Below are 21,732 nucleotides of genomic sequence, written 5' to 3' on the forward strand. Positions count from 1 at the left end.
CACATGTTTAACCTTCAACTTCACAGTTTAACACTTTACCTTTGTTACTAGTATGTGAGCACATGAGCCTATTTCTTTAGGTCAAACTCCTTTCTCTAATTTTTTTTTTGTACCAAGTTACCTTGGCCTGGAATCTTTATTTCTTCATTTTTTGGTTGTTTTCTTTAAAGAATCACCTAATCAGTATCATGTCATTTGGTTTTATTTCTGTACAGCATCCGGAACGCTCTACTTGAAATTATTCTGCTGAGATGTCAACTTGTTTATTGTCCCTAGGATATTTTAGTGCCAGGACATCTAACTGCTCATTGTTGTGTCTCACACTCAGTACAGAGGCAAAATCCTAAATGGAGACTTCAACTGCTCTGATTTTTTTTTTTTTTTTTAATTCTCTGGCCCTGTTGCTGCTAGTGTTTCTTTAGCTTGAATTTTTATCACTTTTCAGTGACATTTTCCCTCCGATCTATCTGGTCTTCCATCAAAAGCAAGCTAATCATGTCAGTCTCTGCTCAGAAGCGTTCAACTCTGTAGTACAGAATAAATCTAACCTCGTTGCTTGGCATATGTGCCTTTCACTATTTTAGAACTTCATCTTTTAACACACCTGCATCCTGTGTGTCACGGGAACGTCTTAGCAAGGTGAATTTCTGGGTTTTATCCCAGACCTAATGAAAAAGAAACCCTGATTGGGACCAGCATGGTTCTTTAACAAGCCTTCCAGGTGATTCTTATGTACACTCCAGTAGAAGAATCATTGTGCTATCCTTCTATATAACTCATTATGCTTGCCGCTAGAATACGAGCGGATGGCTGTTGTTCTTCAATCCTTATATTCTCATAGCATTGGAAATCAAGGTGATGAATGAATACCGAAAACCCTTGAAAATCTAGTTTATGAAAAAGGGGCCCTGAAGCGGTAAAATCTGTTTAGGTCCTAGACACGCCCAGCTCCAACCTACCTGTGTTCCTTTATGGGATTAACAGAAAATCTAAACTCATAGAACAGGAAGGGGTGAGGAGGAAAGACACGCTCAACGTCATAGAAACAAAAGTTCTGAGAACTTTCAGGCAGACGCTACTGTTAGCAAAGACAAGGTAACACTTCATGGGTTACCAGTTTTATAAAGCTCTTCAAACACCTACCAAACTCTTTATCAACAAACTTAAAAAGGTGCCCACTTTACAGGCAGTACGAAGGACGGTCGGGGAATGCACGTTGTACGGCACTATAGACAAGTAAATACAAACAGGTGAAGCGCTTTGCCAAGGGGTGCCACTAATGGAACCGGGCTCATCAGTGCACAGCTCCAGTTATGAAAAAGTAGGTGGCTCTGAAAAGAGCCTTTGGGTTTGAAGGGAGCAGCGGGCGCGCTCACTTGGAGCTGGTGTACTTGGTGACGGCCTTGGTGCCCTCGGACACGGCGTGCTTGGCCAGCTCCCCGGGCAGCAGCAGGCGCACGGCCGTCTGGATCTCCCGCGACGTGATGGTCGAGCGCTTGTTGTAATGCGCCAGGCGAGACGCCTCGCCGGCGATGCGCTCGAAGATGTCGTTGACGAAGGAGTTCATGATGCCCATGGCCTTGGACGAGATGCCCGTGTCCGGGTGGACCTGCTTGAGCACCTTGTACACGTAGACCGAGTAGCTCTCCTTGCGGCTGCGCTTGCGCTTCTTGCCGTCCTTCTTTTGGGCCTTGGTCACCGCCTTCTTCGAGCCCTTCTTCGGGGCGGGGGCCGACTTCGCTAGCTCAGGCATTGCAGTTACTGTAGCTGTGGACAGGACAGAATGACTGCAGAACATTGAGATTCTGCCTATTTGTAGGCAAAGTTATGCAAACGAAGACTTGAGTTTTCCTGTCTCTGATTGGTTCATTCCAGTGTGTTCTGTAACCAAAAGATGGCGTCCAAGTGCATCTCCCATTGGTCAAATCCACAGAGCTAGCCCCTGCCTCCATATTCAGGCTAGCTTCTTTAGTCTGCTTGACACAGTTTCTTGAATAAATACCCCCTCATCTGAATAATTTAGCTGTACTTGCTAGAAGTTGCTTTCTCCTATGTTTTGAAGTGTCAGGCAGGCAAAGTTCGCTGCTCAGGTACCTCTACGAATTCGTTTGAAATATCCTGGAAGAGCAGCAATTTACCTTTGAGTCTAGATTTTAGACCGGTGTCGGGAAAGGAAGAAGTGAGATCCACGGGGCCGGCAGTCACTCAGTAAGACAGTGACAGTTTCCTTCTCCTGCGTACGGAACTCAGATACCACAAGAAAGAAAAGGGAACAGACCCTGAAGAGGTAAGACAATTCCGCGGAGAGAACCTGCCGGAAGATTTAGCCAATGTGTCTGGTTCCTCCGATTGGGAAAGAGCGAATTGCACCTGTATTTGCCACAGAGTGAAGACCAGACAAATGTCCCACCTACATATCCACTCTAACCAGTTAAAAGATGAAAAGGAAAAGTGTAAAATGAAAAAGCCTTGTGTCAAATAGGGTTACCTCCACTTTCTTTTTTAGTGAAGATGTCTTGTGGTGGTGGTGGTAGTGGGGAGGAGTCTTCCATTCCCATGTCTTCTCTCTAAAGTGTCTTTCCTATCTATAGGGTACTTTTCTAGGTCCTCCTACCGAGCACACTCTCTACCTCCTGCGTTTTAAATCCTTAGGAGAACGAGGTGCCTGTGCAAATGCTTTCTGTACGGAATGGTTAACCTCAAGGGATCACTGAGGGGAATTGAAGGCCCAGAAAAATCTGTTCATAAAAATCCTTTAAATAACGCTATCGCCCATGTAATTTTCCACCATCAACTGCTCTAGCTGAAGCCCTTACGTTCTGGTTTCATAACTTACTACTCTATCTAATTTATGTGTAAGCACAATGTATACGAAAATGTACACTTAAACTGAAAGTGTAAGATTTAAAGTCTCACTTCCTCTCCGTGGAGCGTGAACAGCCAAAAAGGCTTCCACGATGCTGAGTCCTATAGCCCAACGATGGCTCCAGAGACAAGACCCAGGGCTTTACTTCCGAAAGCCATGAACAGCCAAAAAGGCCTCCACGATGCTGGGCCCTAACACCCAGCGAGGCTCTGGGAGCTCGACGGAGAAAGGAGAAACCCAGGAGGGAACACACCAGACTAGATGGTAAACAGACCTTTATTAGTCTGGCCAGATGGCACTCCCAGAGCCAGGTAGCTCAGAGGGCCCTGCTCAGGGGCTGAGGTACTTTTTATAAGGTTTTCTAAACAAAGAGCCAGGAATTCACAGAACAAGACTGCAAACACATTGCTTATTTTATGCAGGAAATGTTCTATGGTCACCTTTTGTCAAACCATTTGCCCCCTGGGCGGGCTGTTAGCCAAATTAGCAATTAGCATATGAAGAAGCACAGTCTGGCCTATTAGCATGGAGTCACTTTAGTTTATTCAAGTCTTACAAAAAGTGAAGTTTCTTTGGATCTTCATTTTCTTGTTTGTTTTTTCTGGTATCAGGGATAGAAGTGGGGTCCCTGTGCTTGTAAAGCAGGTGACAGAACCACTGAGCTAAATCCCAGGCCCAGGGGTCTTCATTTTCTTGTGAGGACTCATGTATATGTAAAATTTATTAAATTGTGTATTATTTTCTCCTGCTAATCTGTCAGTTTAACTCTTAGGTTCAGCAAAGACCATGAGATGGTAAAGAAAATTTTCCTACAGAAATATAACTAATGTAACAGAGGCTGGATCTGTATGTAATTACATTTTTCCTGCTTCATCTTTCTGTGTTTCTAATTGATTAGCTATTTATTGCTATTATTTAGTTTCTGAAGTTAAGTCATAAGCACTGATTATAACTAGAGCTGAAAATTTTTATGCATACCTTTTTTGCTATATTTGTCATTGCTCAGCTGGCTCTTATGCTGTGCTTTTAACTTATTTTTCTGAGCATCCCCCACTTTTCTTTTTGAAATTTCTATTCTGCTTTATTTCTATAAGGATACACTGAAACATAAGATGATAAGAGCTGTTGACAAAATGTAGAAACGAGGCATTGGCTTCTACAACCACTCCTACTAGAATGTTAATATGTACTGTCATAACATGTTTACTTTGGATATTATCTTGTGATACTAGTAATATAATAATGGCGAATACAGTAAGTAGGTGATCCTGCATGTCAGGGAAGCAGGAGATGGGAATCGGGTTCTACTTGTGAGGATGTTGGCCTTCTCCACTTCCCCAGAGAGCCAGCTGAGCTCTTGAGAGAAGTCCTATGAATTACAAGGGAGGGGACTGCGAAGCATTCTTGAACGCAGAGACAAAGAACAGACAACTACATGTTATAAGGGATTCAACTCATCATGGTTTCGAAATGTCAGCTCCACATTAACGACAGCCCTGGCTCCTGCTCAGCTACACCTCTAGAGTTTTACAGCCACTTCTGAAGGATGAATCTCAAAACTGCAGAACTGTCTGAGGGGGCCCAAATATTGTCATGCAAGTTTCTAAACCCATAAACCATTTTACTGTTAATTAAAGCAGAAGTATCATTTATTTAAAAAATAAAAAAAGGCAGCCAGGTTAGCTTTGTTATGCTTGCAGAAGTATTTGCTATGATGCTGCTGTTCTGAAACAGGCTTGTTTTCACAGCTCTGCTCACACATTGCCAATCACCTATGATGCAGGTATGCTCACAACACAAGCCACACAGGGAAATCAAATGTCAGTGTAGGTAAAATGGTCAGTTGAGAATTATAGCCAAGTTCAAATGTTTTCTGAAAATTTTTGTTAGTCTTTAAACGCACAAAAGAACAGAAGGAAGGTCAGAGTTTTAATGAGGAAGCTAAACCATGCAATCAAGCAATTTTTTTCTGCTCACAGAAGAGGGTGAACAGTGAGTTGGAGCAGCCCCTGCAACTCTCACATGTCTTCTGACTATGTGGTAGGTCCCAGCTTAGCCACAAAAGGCGTCTCAGTGGGGGCTTTGTCGCGGATGCTTCTTGCTTACATCATGAAGTGGCTAAACTTTTCTGCTCTATGATAAAAATGCAGAAGAGTCAATCTACCTAAGGTTTTGTTTCTTCGTTGCAACTATAGAGAAATTAACTTTGCTGCAAGTTTGCTTTTGGCTAAATATTAACATCACTGTGAGCCCTTATTTGACTAACACTGTAAAACGGGAGAAAAGACAGAAGGAACAACTTTAAGAGGGGAAAGACCACTCGTCCTATTGATGGTGTAGGGCAGAGAGCAAAAACACAAAGAACATAATGCAAATTCCATTTTACAGGACAGGAGTCCCTGTCACTTTAGAGCTTTTTGGCACAGTCAGGGTAATACATCTGCTCTGGGTGGCAAAGTGCTTGTTGGCCCGATTCACAGAGCATTTTTTTGAAATGGAAGCAGTAGTCATGGCAGGATTGTCCTGGCATGAGAGGCCACCACACTGGAACACCAAACCCAGTGATGGCGTTCTTGCAGCCAACACACTTCCTGGCCACAAAGTTCTTGTAGCAATCCACGCACCAGTACTGTTCCTCTACAGTGCTGAAACACTGCCCAGCCACCTTCTTAGAGCAGGTAATACACACAAAGCTGTCGGCATGCCAGGGCTGATCCTGGTAAGTGATTCCTCCAGATGTGGTAGCCTTGTTACACTTGACACAGTGCTTGCCAAACTTGGTCTCGTGGCAAGTCATGCAGGGTAAGTCCTCCCCTTTTGGGAAGAAGCTTCCAGTCCCAATGAGTTGCTTGTAGTTGCTGCAGGTGAAGCAGTCTTTGTGCCAGACAGTGCCCTTGTACTCCATGTTTTGGTCTCCTACCATGATGGCCTTGAAGCACCCTTTGCACCTGGGGGAGTCCTGCCAAGTGGCACACTTGTTACACAGTATCTTATGGTCCTTGGACACAAAGGTCTTGCTAGTCAAGAGGTGTAGGTACTTGGCACAGTGGAAGCAGGAATCATGTCAGTAGTGGTTCTTGTCGTGCACCTCCTTGGAGTCTGCACTGATGTGTTTGTGGCACTCCACACAGGTGTTGGCACAGAACTTGTCAAATCACTTCAGGCAGCAGTGGTGGCCATCCTTCTGCTTGTACTTCTTCTTCCCCTTCAAAGGGGCCCTGCGGTAGTGTCAGTCCGACTTCTCAGCCATGGTGCCCACCTCGTAGGTGGAGGGACCTCACACTGGATGTGTGGAAGGCTGGATGTATTTGGCAAGGGCTGGATACAGTTGAGAACAGCTTCCAATTGCCTAGAGAGAAATTTGAGGGTCACTTCCCTCCAACACACTGTTGTTCGTAAACAATTTTACGTCTTCCAGCATTCTGTTCTGCCTGGGGATGCTTGCCCAGGTAAGCTGTCTCTGTAGTGATAATGGCTGCTGCCTGCTCCAATTTTCTTAACAGTAGCCTTTTCAGGCATGTTTTCCTTTGGGTGACCTGTATCTGGGAGGCTTCTTCCATCGAGGTGATTCAATATAACTGCTTTCTTTCTGCGACAGTCTTGCTACTCCAAATGTGGTACCTGGAGCAGCAGTAACGAGTCACTCTTGAGTTTAGAAATGCAGTGTCCAGTCCAAAACTAAACACACTGCATCCTAAGGTGGGTCCCAGGTGGTACTGACTCACACTGCAGTGAGAGAAGCACTGGGCTAGGAGCTGTGGGTGTATCTTCTTTGCTGTCTCCGTTCTTACTTTCGGTGGAGATGCTAGTGGCAGAATAAAAGAAAACGCATCAAAGGACATATTTCCCTCTTCCTGTGTGTAGCATTATTTTTCACACACGATGCCTTTTCCATTCTTTGTTTTTTTTCTTTCTTATATATGTATTTTAAAACATGAATAGCCTAAGTCTCTTCAGAAATATAACTAATGTAACAATTTATAAAATCGTTTTTTTTTTATTTTTTATTTTTTTGAGACAGGGTCTTTGTAGTTGAGGCTGACCTGGAACTCACTATGTAGCCCAGGCTGGTCTTGAACTCACCGTGATCCTCCTGCCTCAGCCTCCCGAGTGCTGGGATTACAGGTGTGCACCACCATGCCTGGCCTATAAAATCATTATTATTAGCTTTATTTACCTGTTAATTTTATATTCATTTCAGCACTGTCAGCTGTTGGTTAATTAATAATTGGGAATTTGACAATATTCTCATTATGGAGAAAGGCTCCCACTGAGAACCAAAGCTTTAGAGTTTCATAAATATACAGCTATTTTAGGTGTGACATTTTCTGTAAAAATGGCTAAAATTTGACCTGACTGAAATTTTAGCTTCTCCATGAGATTTCACTTTAAAAAGGACATTTACTTATATAAATGTATATGATTATTGTTAAGACACACTGTCTGGGAACACAAGACCTTTTTAGACTGACTTGTTTTCAATTTCAGAGAAATAGGACTAAAAAAATTAGAGCACTAAATCAATAAAGCTTTATTATTTGCCCTATAATTGTCATTTGGATTTAATCCAGGGCCTCATTCCTGCTAAGCAAGTACTCTAATACTAAGCTGACCCCTTTTCATTTTAATTTTGAGGTGGAGTCTTGCTAAATTGCCCAAGTGGACTTGAGCTTCTTTGTGGCCTATTCCCCAGCCTCTGAAGTAGCTGGGTTACAGATGTGGACCACCATATCCAACCATAACCACTTTTTGTTCTCTTAATTTTTAACTGTAGTCAATCTTTATAGCAATTGTGTTTATAGGATTTAAATCATGAATCCAAAGGAACAGGCAACTAATTTAAATGTTTGCATCATGAATGAATGAACTTGGCTTTTACATGACACTAAAGAGCAGTGAGAATAGGTATATTCTCATACCTACATAAATTCTGTGAAATAAAAAGTATACAAAGCAGACGGAATAGTCAGAATGTCATGGCAAGAAACAAATTTAACCTTAGGAAGGGGAGAGATTTTCTTAAAAAAGATTGTTGATGAGTAAAGCACTGTTATATTATGGGGAGAGTGACTATTGTGCAAGATTTGCAAATTTCACAGGGTTGAGGCAAGACAGGATTGTCCTTTTATAGGAAAGAGTGAAAAGGACTAGAAGGCTTTGGGTGTGGAGAAGTGGGATGAAAAGGTCACGGGATTGGATGGATAACAGATCAAAAAATGTTTCACCCCAAATCTACTCACGTCTCAGCAGTGCCTCTTAAGCAGGATATTTGGGCTCAGGCTGAGTGAGGGTGGGAAAAAGTTCAGGAGCCTAAAAGAAGGGGATAATTTAACTAACTTTTGGTTAAGAAGCATTTTTTTGCAGAGCCCAGTAATGGTGTGCCCCGCCCATAATCCCAGAGTTTAAGGGAGGCAGAGGTAGGAGGATCAAAGTAAACTGGAGGTCAGCCTGGATTTCATAATGAGATCCTCTCTTAGAAAAGTAGAAAACAAAACAAAAGATTAATGGTAGGGAAAAGCAATTTACCTAAATGTTTATGAAGAATTTGGAGGGTCTTTGTTTGGGCATGTTAAATTGTAATAGGTGAACAAGTACAATCATTAAAATTTTTTTTTTGTCCCATGAGTTTCTCTCAGTAAGCCATTTTCAGAACAACAGAAAAAAGGTGGGGAGATTTCTTCAATCATTTCTATGTTCCTGGAACTCAGGACTCAGATCACATCAAGGTCAGTACTGTCAGTTGCAATCAGTAACATCACATTTAAACCTTGCTGAGCCTGATGTTTACAAATAAAATATTAAACACATTTTGTTTTATTTTAATGTAATATAAAGTTATTGAACTCTATCAGATTTTTACAGTCATATATGTTGTATGCCATGAAAATTGGTTGTCCAGGCAAAGCTTATCTTGCTCTAAACTCTCTGTGGTAGTGATTATTCAATAATAAGCTAACGAGGGGAAACTAGATGCCAAGATTGTTAAAGACAAAAATTGGCTGGTGTTTTTATAAATATACTTTTCTGACAGACTTTTTCCCCATAAATATTATCTCTAAATTAAAAATTTGATATTTTCAGGAATACATAAAATGAAACTTCAGAATAATAGGTGATATTAAGTATAGCATATTATGTGATATTTAGCTGTGTGATTTTGATCTCATGAAAGCTTCATGTTTTGCCATTCCCAGAAAAGCATATCAGTACTGGAATATGTACACTATTTTACATTTTTATGATATTTCTGTTTTTAAATAAAACAAAAAATGTATTCAGTCAACTGAACTTTGTTGCTTATTTCAAATTAGAATTGCTAAAATATATTAATTACATATTAACAAATATATCAATCTGAAAAACCGTGCATGGAATTAAAAATAATATAAAAAAGATGAAGAAAAAATATAGAAAATATTTACCGAGAGAATGCCAATGCAGCAATATTAATAGCAGATAAACTGAAAGTGGGGTCAAATAGGGAAACTGAGGTTTTACTTGCAATGAGGAAAATAAGGTTTTTTTCAAAGCTATTATAAAGCAAAACACCTAGTGAGTAGAGAAGTATAAGATACTCATTACTACATCTCTGCCCAACTAACAAGAAACAAAATGGAAAATTCTCTGACATTCCCTCACAATAAAAACTTAGGGGGTGAAACTAGGATAGTAAACATCACAGCTCCAGTTCTGTTAGCCAAATACTGTTATTAGGAGATTCTGAGCTTTGGGAATTAATGTATGCCCTTTGGGAAAGAGAATTGGGTCTTAAACATAATTAGTTACCTAGCCTAAAAGAAGGAATCTCTGATAATGCATCACATACGAGAAAAAAAGCATAGCAACAGTTCTTAGAACTAAAATCTGTCTCTGCAAGTCTTCAAAGAGGGGGTGCTTGTGTCTAGATGTCCCTCTAAAGCTTCTGGCAGTTAAATGTGAGCCTTTTCAGAGGTGGCTGGACTTAACTGTGTGATTACTAAACTACTCCACTGATTGGTTTAGTGTAGTTCTGGGTGTGGATAATGGGAAGGCCCATCTGGGTGTGAGTGCTACTCACTCTACAGGTAGCCTGGAAGAGGTAAAAGGGAAAGAGACGTGGCTGCTGAAGATTTCCTTGATACTTTGCCACTTTTCTGCCTCTGTCCACCATGAACTGTTTCTCTGTGCTGTCCCTCTGCCATGCTACCCTTGCCTTGGAGCCAGCCAACTATGAGCTGAAACCTCTACAAACTGAACTAAAATAAACCTTTCCTCCTTTAATGTTAGGTGGTGTTTTGTCTCAATCATGAGAAAGTGACCCACAGAGCAGAGGGAGTTAACTCTAAAGCTTAAATCTAGACTGCTGAGACTCTCAGGTTTTCAATAAAAGTATTCTCAAATTAAAGTGATCCATGTTCTTTGCCACCTAGTGTCTTAAAAGGCAAACAAATCCTTTGGTAGGTGAGCCAGTCTTCCAAGTAGTGTGGCCAGAGACAATAATCCCCTTCAAGTGAGAAGCATCTGCAACTAAAGCTCTCTAGAACTACACAGGTTTATTTATTCTATAAGTGTTTATTCATTTAGCACCATACACGGCCTGGAAATAATTTTTGATTATTCAGTAAAATACAACCAACCTAATAAAGAAATTATGGGACTGAGGATTTAGCTCAGTGAATTTAGAGGAAGGTCCCGAGTTTGATTCCTGGTACAAAAAAAAAAAAAAAAAAGGAATTAAAAGTTACCCCAAAGAGTGGTCTGCCATATGCACCCAAAGCACTTTTGTCTTCGTGGGCCCCTTCCTCTATTTGGAAAAAAAAAAAAAAAAAAAAGGAATTAAAAGTTACCCCAAAGAGTGGTCTGCCATATGCACCCAAAGCACTTTTGTCTTCGTGGGCCCCTTCCTCTATTAAAACAATATAAAGATTAATATACACTAAAACATTTTTTACTTAAACATTTTTTTTCTTACCATTGCATAAGGAATTATTTTTGTAAGCTTCTAAAATGATGTGTTTCTTATGCATTGCGCCTGAAGATGGAATTAAGTGCATATGTAGGTATTCAATGAGGAAATAACTATCTACACACAACTCAATCCTCACACCGAGTGCCCACAGCAACAGGTATCCCTGAAATTATGAGGGGTGTCCCCAGCTCCTACAGAAAGAAGACTCACTCAGCTCCCCAGAGAGCAAGGACGTGCAGGGAGGCTGCAGCTGCAAGTTGTTTGAATCCTCAAAGGTTTCAACCGACAGAGAAAAGCTAGGAGTGGAGCAGACTGACAGAACGTTGTTGTCCTGCTTTCGAACGGTTCCCTGGTTTGAGGGGCACATTGGCCCACTGGTGTTCATACACTCCTGTGCTGCCTAACCCAGGGATTTAGTAGGCGAGGGTGTTGAATCACCAGGGGGCGCCGGTAGGCAACGTCGCATCTAAAGATTCTTGCTGCGCTATAGAGGAGCCAGAGTGGCGCAACGTGACGAGAACGTAAAGATTGGCTCCCTCGTCACAGCGTGAAGGGGCGTGGTGAGACGGCCCCCCGGAGCGCCGCCGACGGGAGGAAGCGCAAGGGCCACGCAGGGAACGGCGTGAGGGGGCGTAGCAGGATGGTCCTATCAGAGCGTCGACGTGGGGAGGCGTGGTAATGCAGTCCTATCAGCGAAGCGGCGTGAGGGGGCGTAGCAAGTTAGCCCTATCGGAGAGCCGGTGAGGCGGGCTCAAACGTTTGTTGTTAAACCTACGCCTGTTTAATCGCACTAGGAGGAGGACTGCTTGACTTTCTCAGGACCTCTTTTGTCCAGTTTAAAGCTGCAAACTTTTGGGGTTTGTGTGGTTACTTGGTATTGGCAGTTAAAGATAATTTCATGTCCTATTCACGTGTTTCCAGACCAGCAGGATTGGTACCACCGAGGTAATTTATAAATACAAACTATCAGGTCCTGCACCACACGTAATGAGTCAGAAACTATATAGGTGGTGCCCAGCAATGTGTTTATAAAAATCTTTTAGAAAATTTGGTGTACACTCAAGTTTGAGACTGCATTGAAGTAATACTTCCTTTACTTCAGATAGTGGAAGTGACCTCAAAATGGTGGCTTGGTTAAGCTAAGCTGTTTTACCATCAGAATCATTACCAGAGCTCCAACAGTGCTTAGGGCCTAACTCATTTAGGCCTTGACTCCAGAAAATAATATGAAGATAAGATAGGTAGATGGATGGATGGATGGGTGCTTGCATAAATGGATAGACAGATACTGAGAAAGAGAAGACTAGAAGAAAGACTCCAATTAACAATGAAACCAGAATTCTAACTCACACATTTTATCAATCATGTTTAATTTATAGATTTTCTCGTGCAAACTTCTTGTGGAAAGGTTAGTCCATGGTAAATAATCAATTCCTGGTAACTAGGCCTGTAAAAGAAATAAAAATTCTAACAAGTATATTGATGCATGCCTGTAATCTTAGCACTTGGGAGGCCGAGGCAGAAAGGTTTCAAGTTTGAGCTCAACCAGAGCAAGTTAGAAAGATCTGTCGAATAATAGTAGTAATAATAACAATCATCATAATAAAGTCAATTCTAGTTTTGTAAATCAAGCAAAAAATGAAAAAGCTATAACATTTTATTTAATCTCTTGTGCTTAGGCAATCATGCTTTTGATTAATTAATATGCAGCAAACCAGGATAGATTAAATTTGGGTAGGATATGCACACTATTCAATCATTCTTATGCAGATGAGACTTCATACTTCATAAAGTCTATGGACAGATTCATATTTTCACTTACTTTATGAAGTAATTTCTTCTCTGCATTCATACATATCTGTGCCCTGATTCAAGAGATAAAAAGAATGTTTTAGGTGTCATTTTATCATCAGAAGTAATATTTCCTATATAAAGAAGAGGGTAGTTTTTACATGTGCTTATATAATGATCTACTAGGAAATCTCCATGGCAATGTTACCTTCACCTTACTCATTATTAGCATTAACAAATAGTAATAGCTCAAGGGACTTTAAATATTATGATTATTTTACTTTGAATTCCGTCAAGAATCCTTTTTGAGTGGCATTCAAACAGTTCAAAATCTGACAACCTTGTCCTTCAGTCTTTTTTTTTTTTTTTCTTTTTTGTACCTGGAATCAAACTCAGGCCCTTGCACATGCAAGGTAGGTGGCAAAACTACTCAGCTAAATACCTGGCCCATGCCCTTAGTTTTTGAGGTGAAGAGATTTGGCCACCAACTATAATTTCAACAAAGTGTAAAGGAAAATATAGTAATTGCTAACACTTGCTAAGTGCTTACTAGATGTCTATCATTACTTTAAAAGCTTTATGTAAATTATCTCAAGGACTGGGGATTTAGCTCAGTGGTTCGGTGGCCTGCCTTGCGAATGCAAGGACCTGAGTTCAATCCCCAGTACCCCCCACCAAAAAAAATTATCTCAAGGCTTGAAACAATCCTAAGAAGTGATGTATTATTATTATCCTCTTTGTATAGATGAGGGAAGTAAGATCCTTTTTCTGGGTTACTTACTCAATGGAACCATTGTGACACCTCACCCTTGTCTTCTACCCCTCTTGCTATAGACATATATGCACTTTGAATAGTTGTATCTCTCTGTGAGCAGCTTTTGAGCATCTTCTGTATGCATAGAAAACCCTTAAGCATTTGGGAGCCAGCGAGAAAGATGAAGTCCCTACTCCTGTAGCACAGCCTTAAGGATGGGAAACCGAGGCAAACAATAAACAAGTTGTTTATTAATGCTAACTATAATGAAGAAGAATGGGGAGGGAAAGATGTGATTTTACATATGATGCTCAGTGAAAGCCTTCCAGATGAGACATTTTAACCAATCCTCTCTCAACTTGAAACCCAAGAAATATGAAGTTTTCCTGTTACTATGTGACAAGTATTATACACAGCCAAGACATCAAATACATGATAAGATCAATTTATCCATCCTCCCCTTTTCTCTCAGCATTTCTCCTTCCATATTTTGTTGCAGGATTTTCTTTGGGTCTCTAAGATCTTTTCCAAAGTTCTAATTTGTCTTTTCCATATATGCCTCATTTTCCCTTCATGCTGATTAAAAAAAAAATAGCCACAAGTCTGCAGTTATGTTTATAAAACACTGTTTTGTGTCTGAAGCATAGTTTAACATTATTAAAATTCAAACACAATTCTAACATAAATCTCATCTTTTTTTTTTTTTTTGTACCAGGGATCGAACTCGGGTCCTTGCGCTTGTGAATTTATCTATTTTTCTACAATTCCTGCTCCCTAACAATATGGCAAACTTCATGGTTTATGAAAGAAAAAGGCAGTGGAGTGCTGCTGATCATATGAAGAAAGGGAGCTCTTTTTCTATACAGCACAGAATGCCTGAGCTACCAAAATGAAGTTCAAGATCTCCAAACTTTCTCCAAAATTGATCTCTAGTCTCTGAATCTTCTTTTCTAGAAGGAGAGTTAGGGAGTGCAAATAAAGGAGGATACTGTTGAAGGTGCTCATTTGAGTAAACTAAAAACAAAACAAAACAAAAAAAATTCAATTAGAAATTTTGTCATAATTTCTGGGTCTATAGTTGAAATAAATATCCATGATATGTTGGGTGTGGTGACGTACTTCTGTAATCCTAGCAGTCTAGGGGGATGTAGTAGAAAGATTTTCATGTTTGAGTCCAGCCTTGGTACCTTAGGGACTTATGGAGACTGTGACTCCAAATTTAATAAAGAAATAAAAATAAAGGCCTGGGAATGTAGTTCAGTGCAAAGGCTCTAGGTTCAGTCTCCCATACTGTAAAACAAAATGAAACAAAAGGAAAAACAATACAATGATGGGATAGAACAATCAAAAACCAAATAGGTGTAGAGTTTATTATGGTTAATGGTCTATTTAAGAATTGAGAACACTGTTTGACTTGTGACTATTTGTAAAGAATTCACATTATCCAATGGAGCAGTATGGCTTTTGTCCTTGGCTAGGAAGGGATCTCCCTTAGGGATGTCCTGCCTGTTGATAGTGATTTTGTTTGCCAGGGCTGCTCCAGATAATATAATAAGATGATCTCTGGAGGGGGCTTGGGCCATGCCTCGTCTGCCTGCCCTCTGGAGAGACTGAAGGTGAAAGGCCAGCCACATAAGCAGTTTTTCATGTAATAGAGGCCTAGTAAAGAGTGTAGACATCAAAGCTGCAGCAGTTTTCCTGGCTGTCAATACTCTACATTGTACCATGTTGCCTTCTCTTATAGCTTAGAGATGATAATGAATTTGGAACTTGCTTACATTTTGTTCTTTTTCTCTTCTCTCAGCTGATTTTAATCTGTATCTGTTCCTGTAACTTTAAGTATAATGGCATTTACTAAGTTCTGTGAATCTTAGTAAATTATCAAACCTGAGGGTGGCTCTGGAGACCCTAAACTTTGCTTTGCATTTGGTGTCAGATTAAAGTGTAGTATTCGAGACTGTTCCTTAACTTCGTGATCTGTCACAATGGCATTATTACTCTATTGCTTCTTGCTTGAAGGTCAAGGATCGTAGTCTTATTACCCCTCCCTCCTTTATCTTCAATGGCAACATTGGTGCCCAGTCCAAGGATATTCAGTGATAATTTCTTGAATAAACTGATTTATAAATAAGAACTGTGAATATAGTTCTGCTGTAATTTACTAGTGTTCTTGTACACACTCCAAGAATCTCCTTATATTTCTTCATGAATAAGTTGTGTTTGTTTCTTCTTTTACATTTCTGAGGCCAACTTTTACCCTATTGTGTTCTATTTTCAAAATTGTACTTTTATTTTACTTTTATTCAGTCATCACTCTTAAATTCTATACAACAAATAAACTATTGCTAGCTTGTACCTTTTGACCCAAATTAAAATCTCATTAACTTAGTTTAAGACTATTATTTTCTCATATTTTATACTACCTCCTACTTTAAAAGATTTTAATTTTTATTATTTATTTTTCTAGTTTATTATTTTTCTTTTCAAACTAATTTGAAAATTTCAAACCAATTTGTTGAATATTCCAACAACAGTCATACAGCAGAGATTTGATTACAGAATGCAGTTTAAGATTTCTTATATTAATTTAGTCCTTTTAACTAATTAATTTATTTTGGTTTTTTGAGACAGGGTCTCGCTATGTAGTTGAGGCTGACCTGGAACTCACTATGTAGCTTAGGCTGGTGTCAAACTCACAGCGATCCTCCTGCCTCAGCCTCCCAAGTGCTGGGATTACAGGCATGTGCCACCATGCCCGGCAATTTAGTCCTTTTAGAAAAGGGTCCCGCTCCAGCTAATATTGTACAGAGGCAGTTTATCCTTTCCAGTGGCATTGAAATGTCCATCAGAGACGTGTGGGGATTTTATTGTTCATTGTAGACAATGGTGAATCAGTCTATGTTTTTGGAATTCTTGAAGATCTATTGTTTAGAAAGGTATTGTCTTTTATTTCTTCTTTTCATTGTCATTTACTTTTTCATCTTTCTTTGCAAATTTTTATTAGTACACATTTTCAGTACATAATGATTACATTCCTCATAAGCGATTAATACATGTATATATGATATCTTAATTCTTATGTTCCTTTCCCCTCCCTTCCCTCCCATCTACATTTTCTCCTACCATCCTTCCCTCCATCTTTTTTTCTTATTTATAATTTTGCTCTTTATTTATATTTTGGACTTTTCATATAAGAGAAACCATAGGATATTTTAGCTTGTGTGTCTAATTTATTTTACTTAAAGGACTTAAGAAACACTCATTTATTCAAGTTTATCCTTCATTATGGCAAAGTAGTACTCCATTGTGTATAAATACATTTTCTTTTTGCATTCCTATGTTCATGGACATACAGGCTGCATCCAAGATTTAGCAGCTGTGAATTGTGTTGCTAAAAAACCAGATATGCATGTATCACTGTAATATGATATATGTGACACATGTTTTTTGGTGGAAATAGCTGGGTCCTATAAAATTTAGTATTTGGAGGAATATGCATACTGAATTCCATAATGGTTGTATTAATTTAGTCTCTCACCAACGATGAAAAAGTTGCGGGCTCCCAGACTCCCCAACATTTACTTTCTGATTTCTTGATGATAGCCGCTTTGTAGAGTAAGATGGAATCTCAGTGTTGTTTACATTTGTTTTTCTCTAAATTGCTCTTTCTACTCATATTTCCTTGTTTCAAGGAGTGTGGATTTACTCCACTGAAAAAAAAAATTGTGGGGATTTGTGAGGTAAAACTAAGTAACTTTCTGAGAAAGCTACAGTAACAGACAACTTGCTGGTGTCTCAAAGACTGCTTCCTTTCTCTTTTCAGGCCCATCAAATACAAAATAACTGCCTCTGCCTGGTCCTTTATCCATTGGCGACTTGCCTGGAGGGCTGGGCAGCAAAGCAAGCACTGCAGGAAAGCTTTTCATATTGCAGTGAAATCTCACATTGTCTTCAGCTATTTTAATATCACACATCTAAATGGTAAAGACGAAAAAAGTAAAAGAAAATGCCATCTCTGAGAAGATGGAAGTTGCCAGGGCACGTTCTTTCATGCTCAGGGCAAACAGTAGCCCCTGAGTCAGAGATCAAGAAAAATTTGAGACCTGTATAATGACACGATGAGCTGCAAATTTAGAATGCCATTTGCAGGTCATACTGGTTATGTAGTTATGTCATAGAGTAACACAGAACTTGCATGGGCCCGTAGGGAGCAGACAACTTCCGACAGCTATCTCCTGTACTTTTCAAGTATTTTCTATGCAGGAATGATGAAACATTAAAAGTTGGTAACTAAATTTTAAGTATACACTGAAGAAAGAAACATTCCTCCGACTGAAAGAATTACAACTCTTTGGTAGAAATCATGCATAGCTCTTAAAAGAGCCTTTGGAGTTAGGTGTAAAGACAGTTTACTTGCCAAGTTCATTTGGAGCTGGTGTACTTGGTGACGGCCTTGGTGCCCTCGGACACGGCGTGCTTGGCCAGCTCCCCGGGCAGCAGCAGGCGCACGGCCGTCTGGATCTCCCGCGACGTGATGGTCGAGCGCTTGTTGTAATGCGCCAGGCGAGACGCCTCGCCGGCGATGCGCTCGAAGATGTCGTTGACGAAGGAGTTCATGATGCCCATGGCCTTGGACGAGATGCCCGTGTCCGGGTGGACCTGCTTGAGCACCTTGTACACGTAGACCGAGTAGCTCTCCTTGCGGCTGCGCTTGCGCTTCTTGCCGTCCTTCTGCGCCTTGGTCACCGCCTTCTTGGAGTCCTTCTTCGGGGAGGGGGCGACCTTGTTAGGTTCAGGCATTTTAGCGATTGAAAAGAGGAATTACTACACTAAAATTTATACTTGGTGAAATAACACACTGCCCCCCCACCCGACCCCGCCAGCTAGGCCACATTCATTTATAGATGCGGTATTCAAATGAGGTTAGTAAGATTTCGTCTATGATTGGATTAATTTTAGTGTGTCGTCACAAATGCGAATGTGAACGACATTTAAAGGTCTACTTTTTCATTGGCTATTTTATTTCACTTTTGCCCAATCAGAACGCTCTAACTAGGCTCCCCAAAGCTGCTATAAATAGCCCGCTCCAAGCATTGCCACTTTAGTTCTCTTAGAGCACAGTGCACTTATTCATGGAACATATTTTATATTTGTCGTTGAGTGAAACCTGTGGTTGCCAAAGAGAATTTGGTAGAGGCCCGCAAGCTTCTGACCTGAAACTCTACAGCTTATCCCGAGTTTGTATGCCTTACCGAGTTGAACCTACGTTTACATTTTCTCCATAAATTTTGTACCCGAAGTATCGATTATTTGACAGGAAGTCGACGCCTCACAATGTTAAAACCTGAGCATCTACTTCCTACCTTGTAATGGAAATAATTCCCTTTTAGGCCTTACTCTGGTACTCTGCAAACTTCAACCTCAATGCGGATACCTTCGTATTTTCCCCGGCTGCCACACTGTACTTAGACTACGCAGCACGCCTGGATTTGGCAAAGTCCACGGCTGGCGACCCCCGCCCTCTGGGAGCCACCGCGCACGCGTGACCACGCCCCCAAGTGTGCAACAGCTCTTTCCTTGAATCAGTGGGTGGCTCTGAAAAGAGCCTTTGGGTTGTGTGGAACTTCTTAGCAGCTGGCCAAAGGAACTTTCTATTTCTTTTTGGCTGCCGCCTTCTTGGGCTTGGCAGTCTTGGGCTTGGTGGTCTTTGGCTTGGCCGTCTTGGGCTTCACCGCTTTGGCCTTCGCTGGACTCTTGGGCGCCTTCTTGGCCTTGGCCGCTTTCGCTTTCTTGGGGCTCTTTGCCTTTTTGGCGCTGGCAGCCGCGGCAGGCTTCTTCGCCTTCTTGGGGGTCTTCTTGGCGCTCTTCTTGGGGGTGGCCGCGCCCGCAGCCTTCTTGGGCTTTTTCGCGGCTCCCGCGGACTTCTTGGACTTGGCCGCGCCCGCCTTCTTGGCCTTGGGCTTGGCCTCCCCAGAAGCCGCCTTCTTGTTGAGCTTGAAAGAGCCGGAGGCGCCGGTTCCCTTGGTCTGCACCAGGGTGCCTTTGCTCACCAGGCTCTTGAGACCCAGCTTGATGCGGCTGTTGTTCTTCTCCACGTCGTAGCCGGCGGCAGCAAGCGCCTTCTTGAGCGCGGCCAGCGACACCCCGCTGCGCTCCTTGGAGGCGGCCACGGCCTTGGTGATCAGCTCGGACACCGGGGGGCCGGTCGTCTTGCGCTTCGCAGCACCTGCTGGTTTGCGCGCCTTCTTTTTCACCGGCGTCTTCTCGGCGGGAGCCGGAGCAGCGGGCGCGGCGGGAGCAGTCTCGGACATGCTGAAGGCGTCGTGGGGAAAAAAACTCGATCCAGAAACAGAGGCACTGGCCGGGACTCGGCCGCGCCGCTGCGCCCGCCCGCTTATATAGGGCGGAGCTGAGCCGTGATTGGTGCGCTGTCCAGCCCGCCTCGCTGGCAGCCTCAGAGTGTCCTCTCCGATCCCGAGTTGTGTTTGTTACACCTCAAAAAAAGCCAAAAATATAAAAATTCTCTACATTGAATTGCTTGATTTTTCTCAGATAGTGATCCCTGAAGTCTCAGGCTTCATGCAGGTCCGAAATAATGAGGAAAGCACTGAGTCTTTTGCCAAAAACTAGTAATATTTCCTGCGGTGCTCGGCAAATTTCAACTCAGAGAAACAAAACTTTCTATTTTCTTCGTAAATTATAAACTCATCTTTAACTGTAGAGTTTTCTGACCTCTCAAACATGATTCTCCAAGTGGTTAGGTTCTAATATATCCAAAAAATATGTCACTAGCACTAAGATTTTTATTACAAATCTGCACTTAAGTGAGGGAAGTAACACAAGCTCCTCGGAGAGTCCTGCCTATTGAGCCGAGGGCATTTGAGTTCATCAAACTGGTTTAGTTTAATGCCACACAAATTATTGCCCATCTGTGGTTAAAATTTGAACCCCTGGGACATCAGTCTAAGCAACCATGGTTTTATTTCCTTCCGCGGCACCTGAGTTTTAAAATAACTCCTTAGGAAAATTCTTTTCCTTTCTGCTCCCAAGGGTTGGGGGCGGGGCTGTTGCTTCTCTTTCCTCTGGACTACTTACTGTTCCATGGGCTGAGATACCTTGAATTCAGGATATTTGGGAAGTGAGAGAAGTCCAAAACATACCCAGGGTACAGAGATGAGAAATGATTAATTTTCAGATTTCGCACATATGATGTCCATAAAGTCCCTGGAAGCAGAGGTGCAGTTTACTTTGAAGACTTTGTCTATAGTACTATTCTCAGTTTTTTTGGCATATGTTTCAGACAAAATTATTATATACTAGTTAGAACTGGAATCCCAACATGGATCATAAGAGAAAAATAAATGAGAAATGTGGATTGGAACCTTACTAATCCCATTGTTAAACTCAGACCCTGTTATTACTGAATACCTGATGAATGACTAGTCTACCCACCATATATAGTTCAATCTTCATGACGATTATGGTCTGCTTCCCAGAGCTCCTTGAAAAAGAAAACAAGTAACATGCAGGGATTGAATAACAAGTTAAAATTCAATCCCAGAAGCAGCTTTGAGAAGTTACATCTTTGTCTTCTGAAGGCATCCTTTGCAAAGTACTGACAAGTGGGTTTTAGATAGTTGTTCAACCAAGAAAAAGTGTAAATTGACAGCGAAAGCCCAACAAAAAGAATTATTTCTGAGGATATTTTGGCTTTTAAAAATGGCAAGTCACCAGTATAGGACAAAATATAATATTGTACAGTGCTATAAGATAATATGATACTATTTTATGGATATGATTAGTTGTAACATGGCATTTGGACAACATTTTACGTTTTAGCTCCTCAAATCTCTTCCACACATATAAACCCATCTACTCAGATAAAGAGAACACAGGATTTTGATGGTACATTAATGAAATATTTTTAAAATACTGTAGCCTTGTTTAATGCTATATTTGGGGTAAAATGATGTACTCTATTGGTATTTCTTAAGCCTTAATCTGTAAATATTTTCAGTTTTGGGGGGAGTGTTTTGATGATTGAACTTATGGCCTTTACACTGAAAAGTATCTTGTGCCCATTTTCTATTTTGAGGTAGGATCTCACCAAGTAAAGTTGCTTAGGATGGGATAGTACTTGCTATCCTCTTGCTTCAACCTCCCAGACTTTTGGAATTGTGTCTACCACTATGCCCAGTTAATACATTTAGTTTAATTAGTGAATGCTAGCACAAAATAAATATATCCTTTAAAAATTGATAAAATATGGGCTGGGGATTTAGCTCATTGCTGCTCCTACCTGCCTCAAAGATCAAAGTCCTGAGCTTCATCCCAGGTACAAAAAAAAAAAAAAAAAAAAAAAAGGAGGGGGGG

General features: G+C 41.1%; 2 protein-coding genes and 1 pseudogene across 4 annotated transcripts; all 3 read right to left on the reverse strand.

Moving 5' to 3' along the window:
- Window positions 1–1,316: 1,316 nt before the first annotated feature.
- On the reverse strand, window positions 1,317–18,760 carry LOC104861520 (histone H2B type 1-N). 3 transcript variants are annotated; one of them, XM_010623003.2, is made up of 3 exons: window positions 17,777–18,757; window positions 12,637–12,679; window positions 12,232–12,261 (listed from the first exon to the last, which is right to left on the reverse strand). In XM_010623003.2, exon 1 carries the CDS (start codon window positions 18,157–18,159, stop codon window positions 17,782–17,784), a length of 378 nt encoding a protein of 125 aa, XP_010621305.1. In that variant the 5' UTR covers window positions 18,160–18,757; the 3' UTR covers window positions 12,232–12,261; window positions 12,637–12,679; window positions 17,777–17,781. The 3 variants fall into 3 exon arrangements, with proteins under 3 accessions (XP_033617773.1, XP_033617772.1, XP_010621305.1); XM_033761882.1 differs by lacking the exons at window positions 12,232–12,261; window positions 12,637–12,679 and adding an exon at window positions 1,317–1,376 and having other exon boundaries at window positions 17,786–18,760; XM_033761881.1 differs by lacking the exons at window positions 12,232–12,261; window positions 12,637–12,679 and adding an exon at window positions 1,342–1,385 and having other exon boundaries at window positions 17,795–18,760.
- Window positions 4,382–11,355, reverse strand: LOC104861519 (annotated as a pseudogene).
- A 167-nt stretch (window positions 18,761–18,927) lies between the features above and the next one.
- H1-4 (H1.4 linker histone, cluster member) lies at window positions 18,928–19,716 on the reverse strand. Its single transcript, XM_010623005.2, has one exon. It carries the CDS (start codon window positions 19,668–19,670, stop codon window positions 19,011–19,013), a length of 660 nt encoding a protein of 219 aa, XP_010621307.1. The 5' UTR covers window positions 19,671–19,716; the 3' UTR covers window positions 18,928–19,010.
- Window positions 19,717–21,732: the final 2,016 nt, after the last annotated feature.

This window comes from Fukomys damarensis, unplaced genomic scaffold, assembly GCF_012274545.1.
Source record: "Fukomys damarensis isolate Sample0158 unplaced genomic scaffold, DMR_v1.0_HiC HiC_scaffold_10, whole genome shotgun sequence".
Taxonomy (NCBI): domain Eukaryota; kingdom Metazoa; phylum Chordata; class Mammalia; order Rodentia; family Bathyergidae; genus Fukomys; species Fukomys damarensis.

Excerpts from the sequence above, each read along its gene's own strand:
- LOC104861520 (XM_033761882.1), bottom strand. The coding sequence starts at position 18,159 with ATGCCTGAACCTAACAAGGTCGCCCCCTCCCCGAAGAAGGACTCCAAG.
- H1-4 (XM_010623005.2), bottom strand. The coding sequence starts at position 19,670 with ATGTCCGAGACTGCTCCCGCCGCGCCCGCTGCTCCGGCTCCCGCCGAG.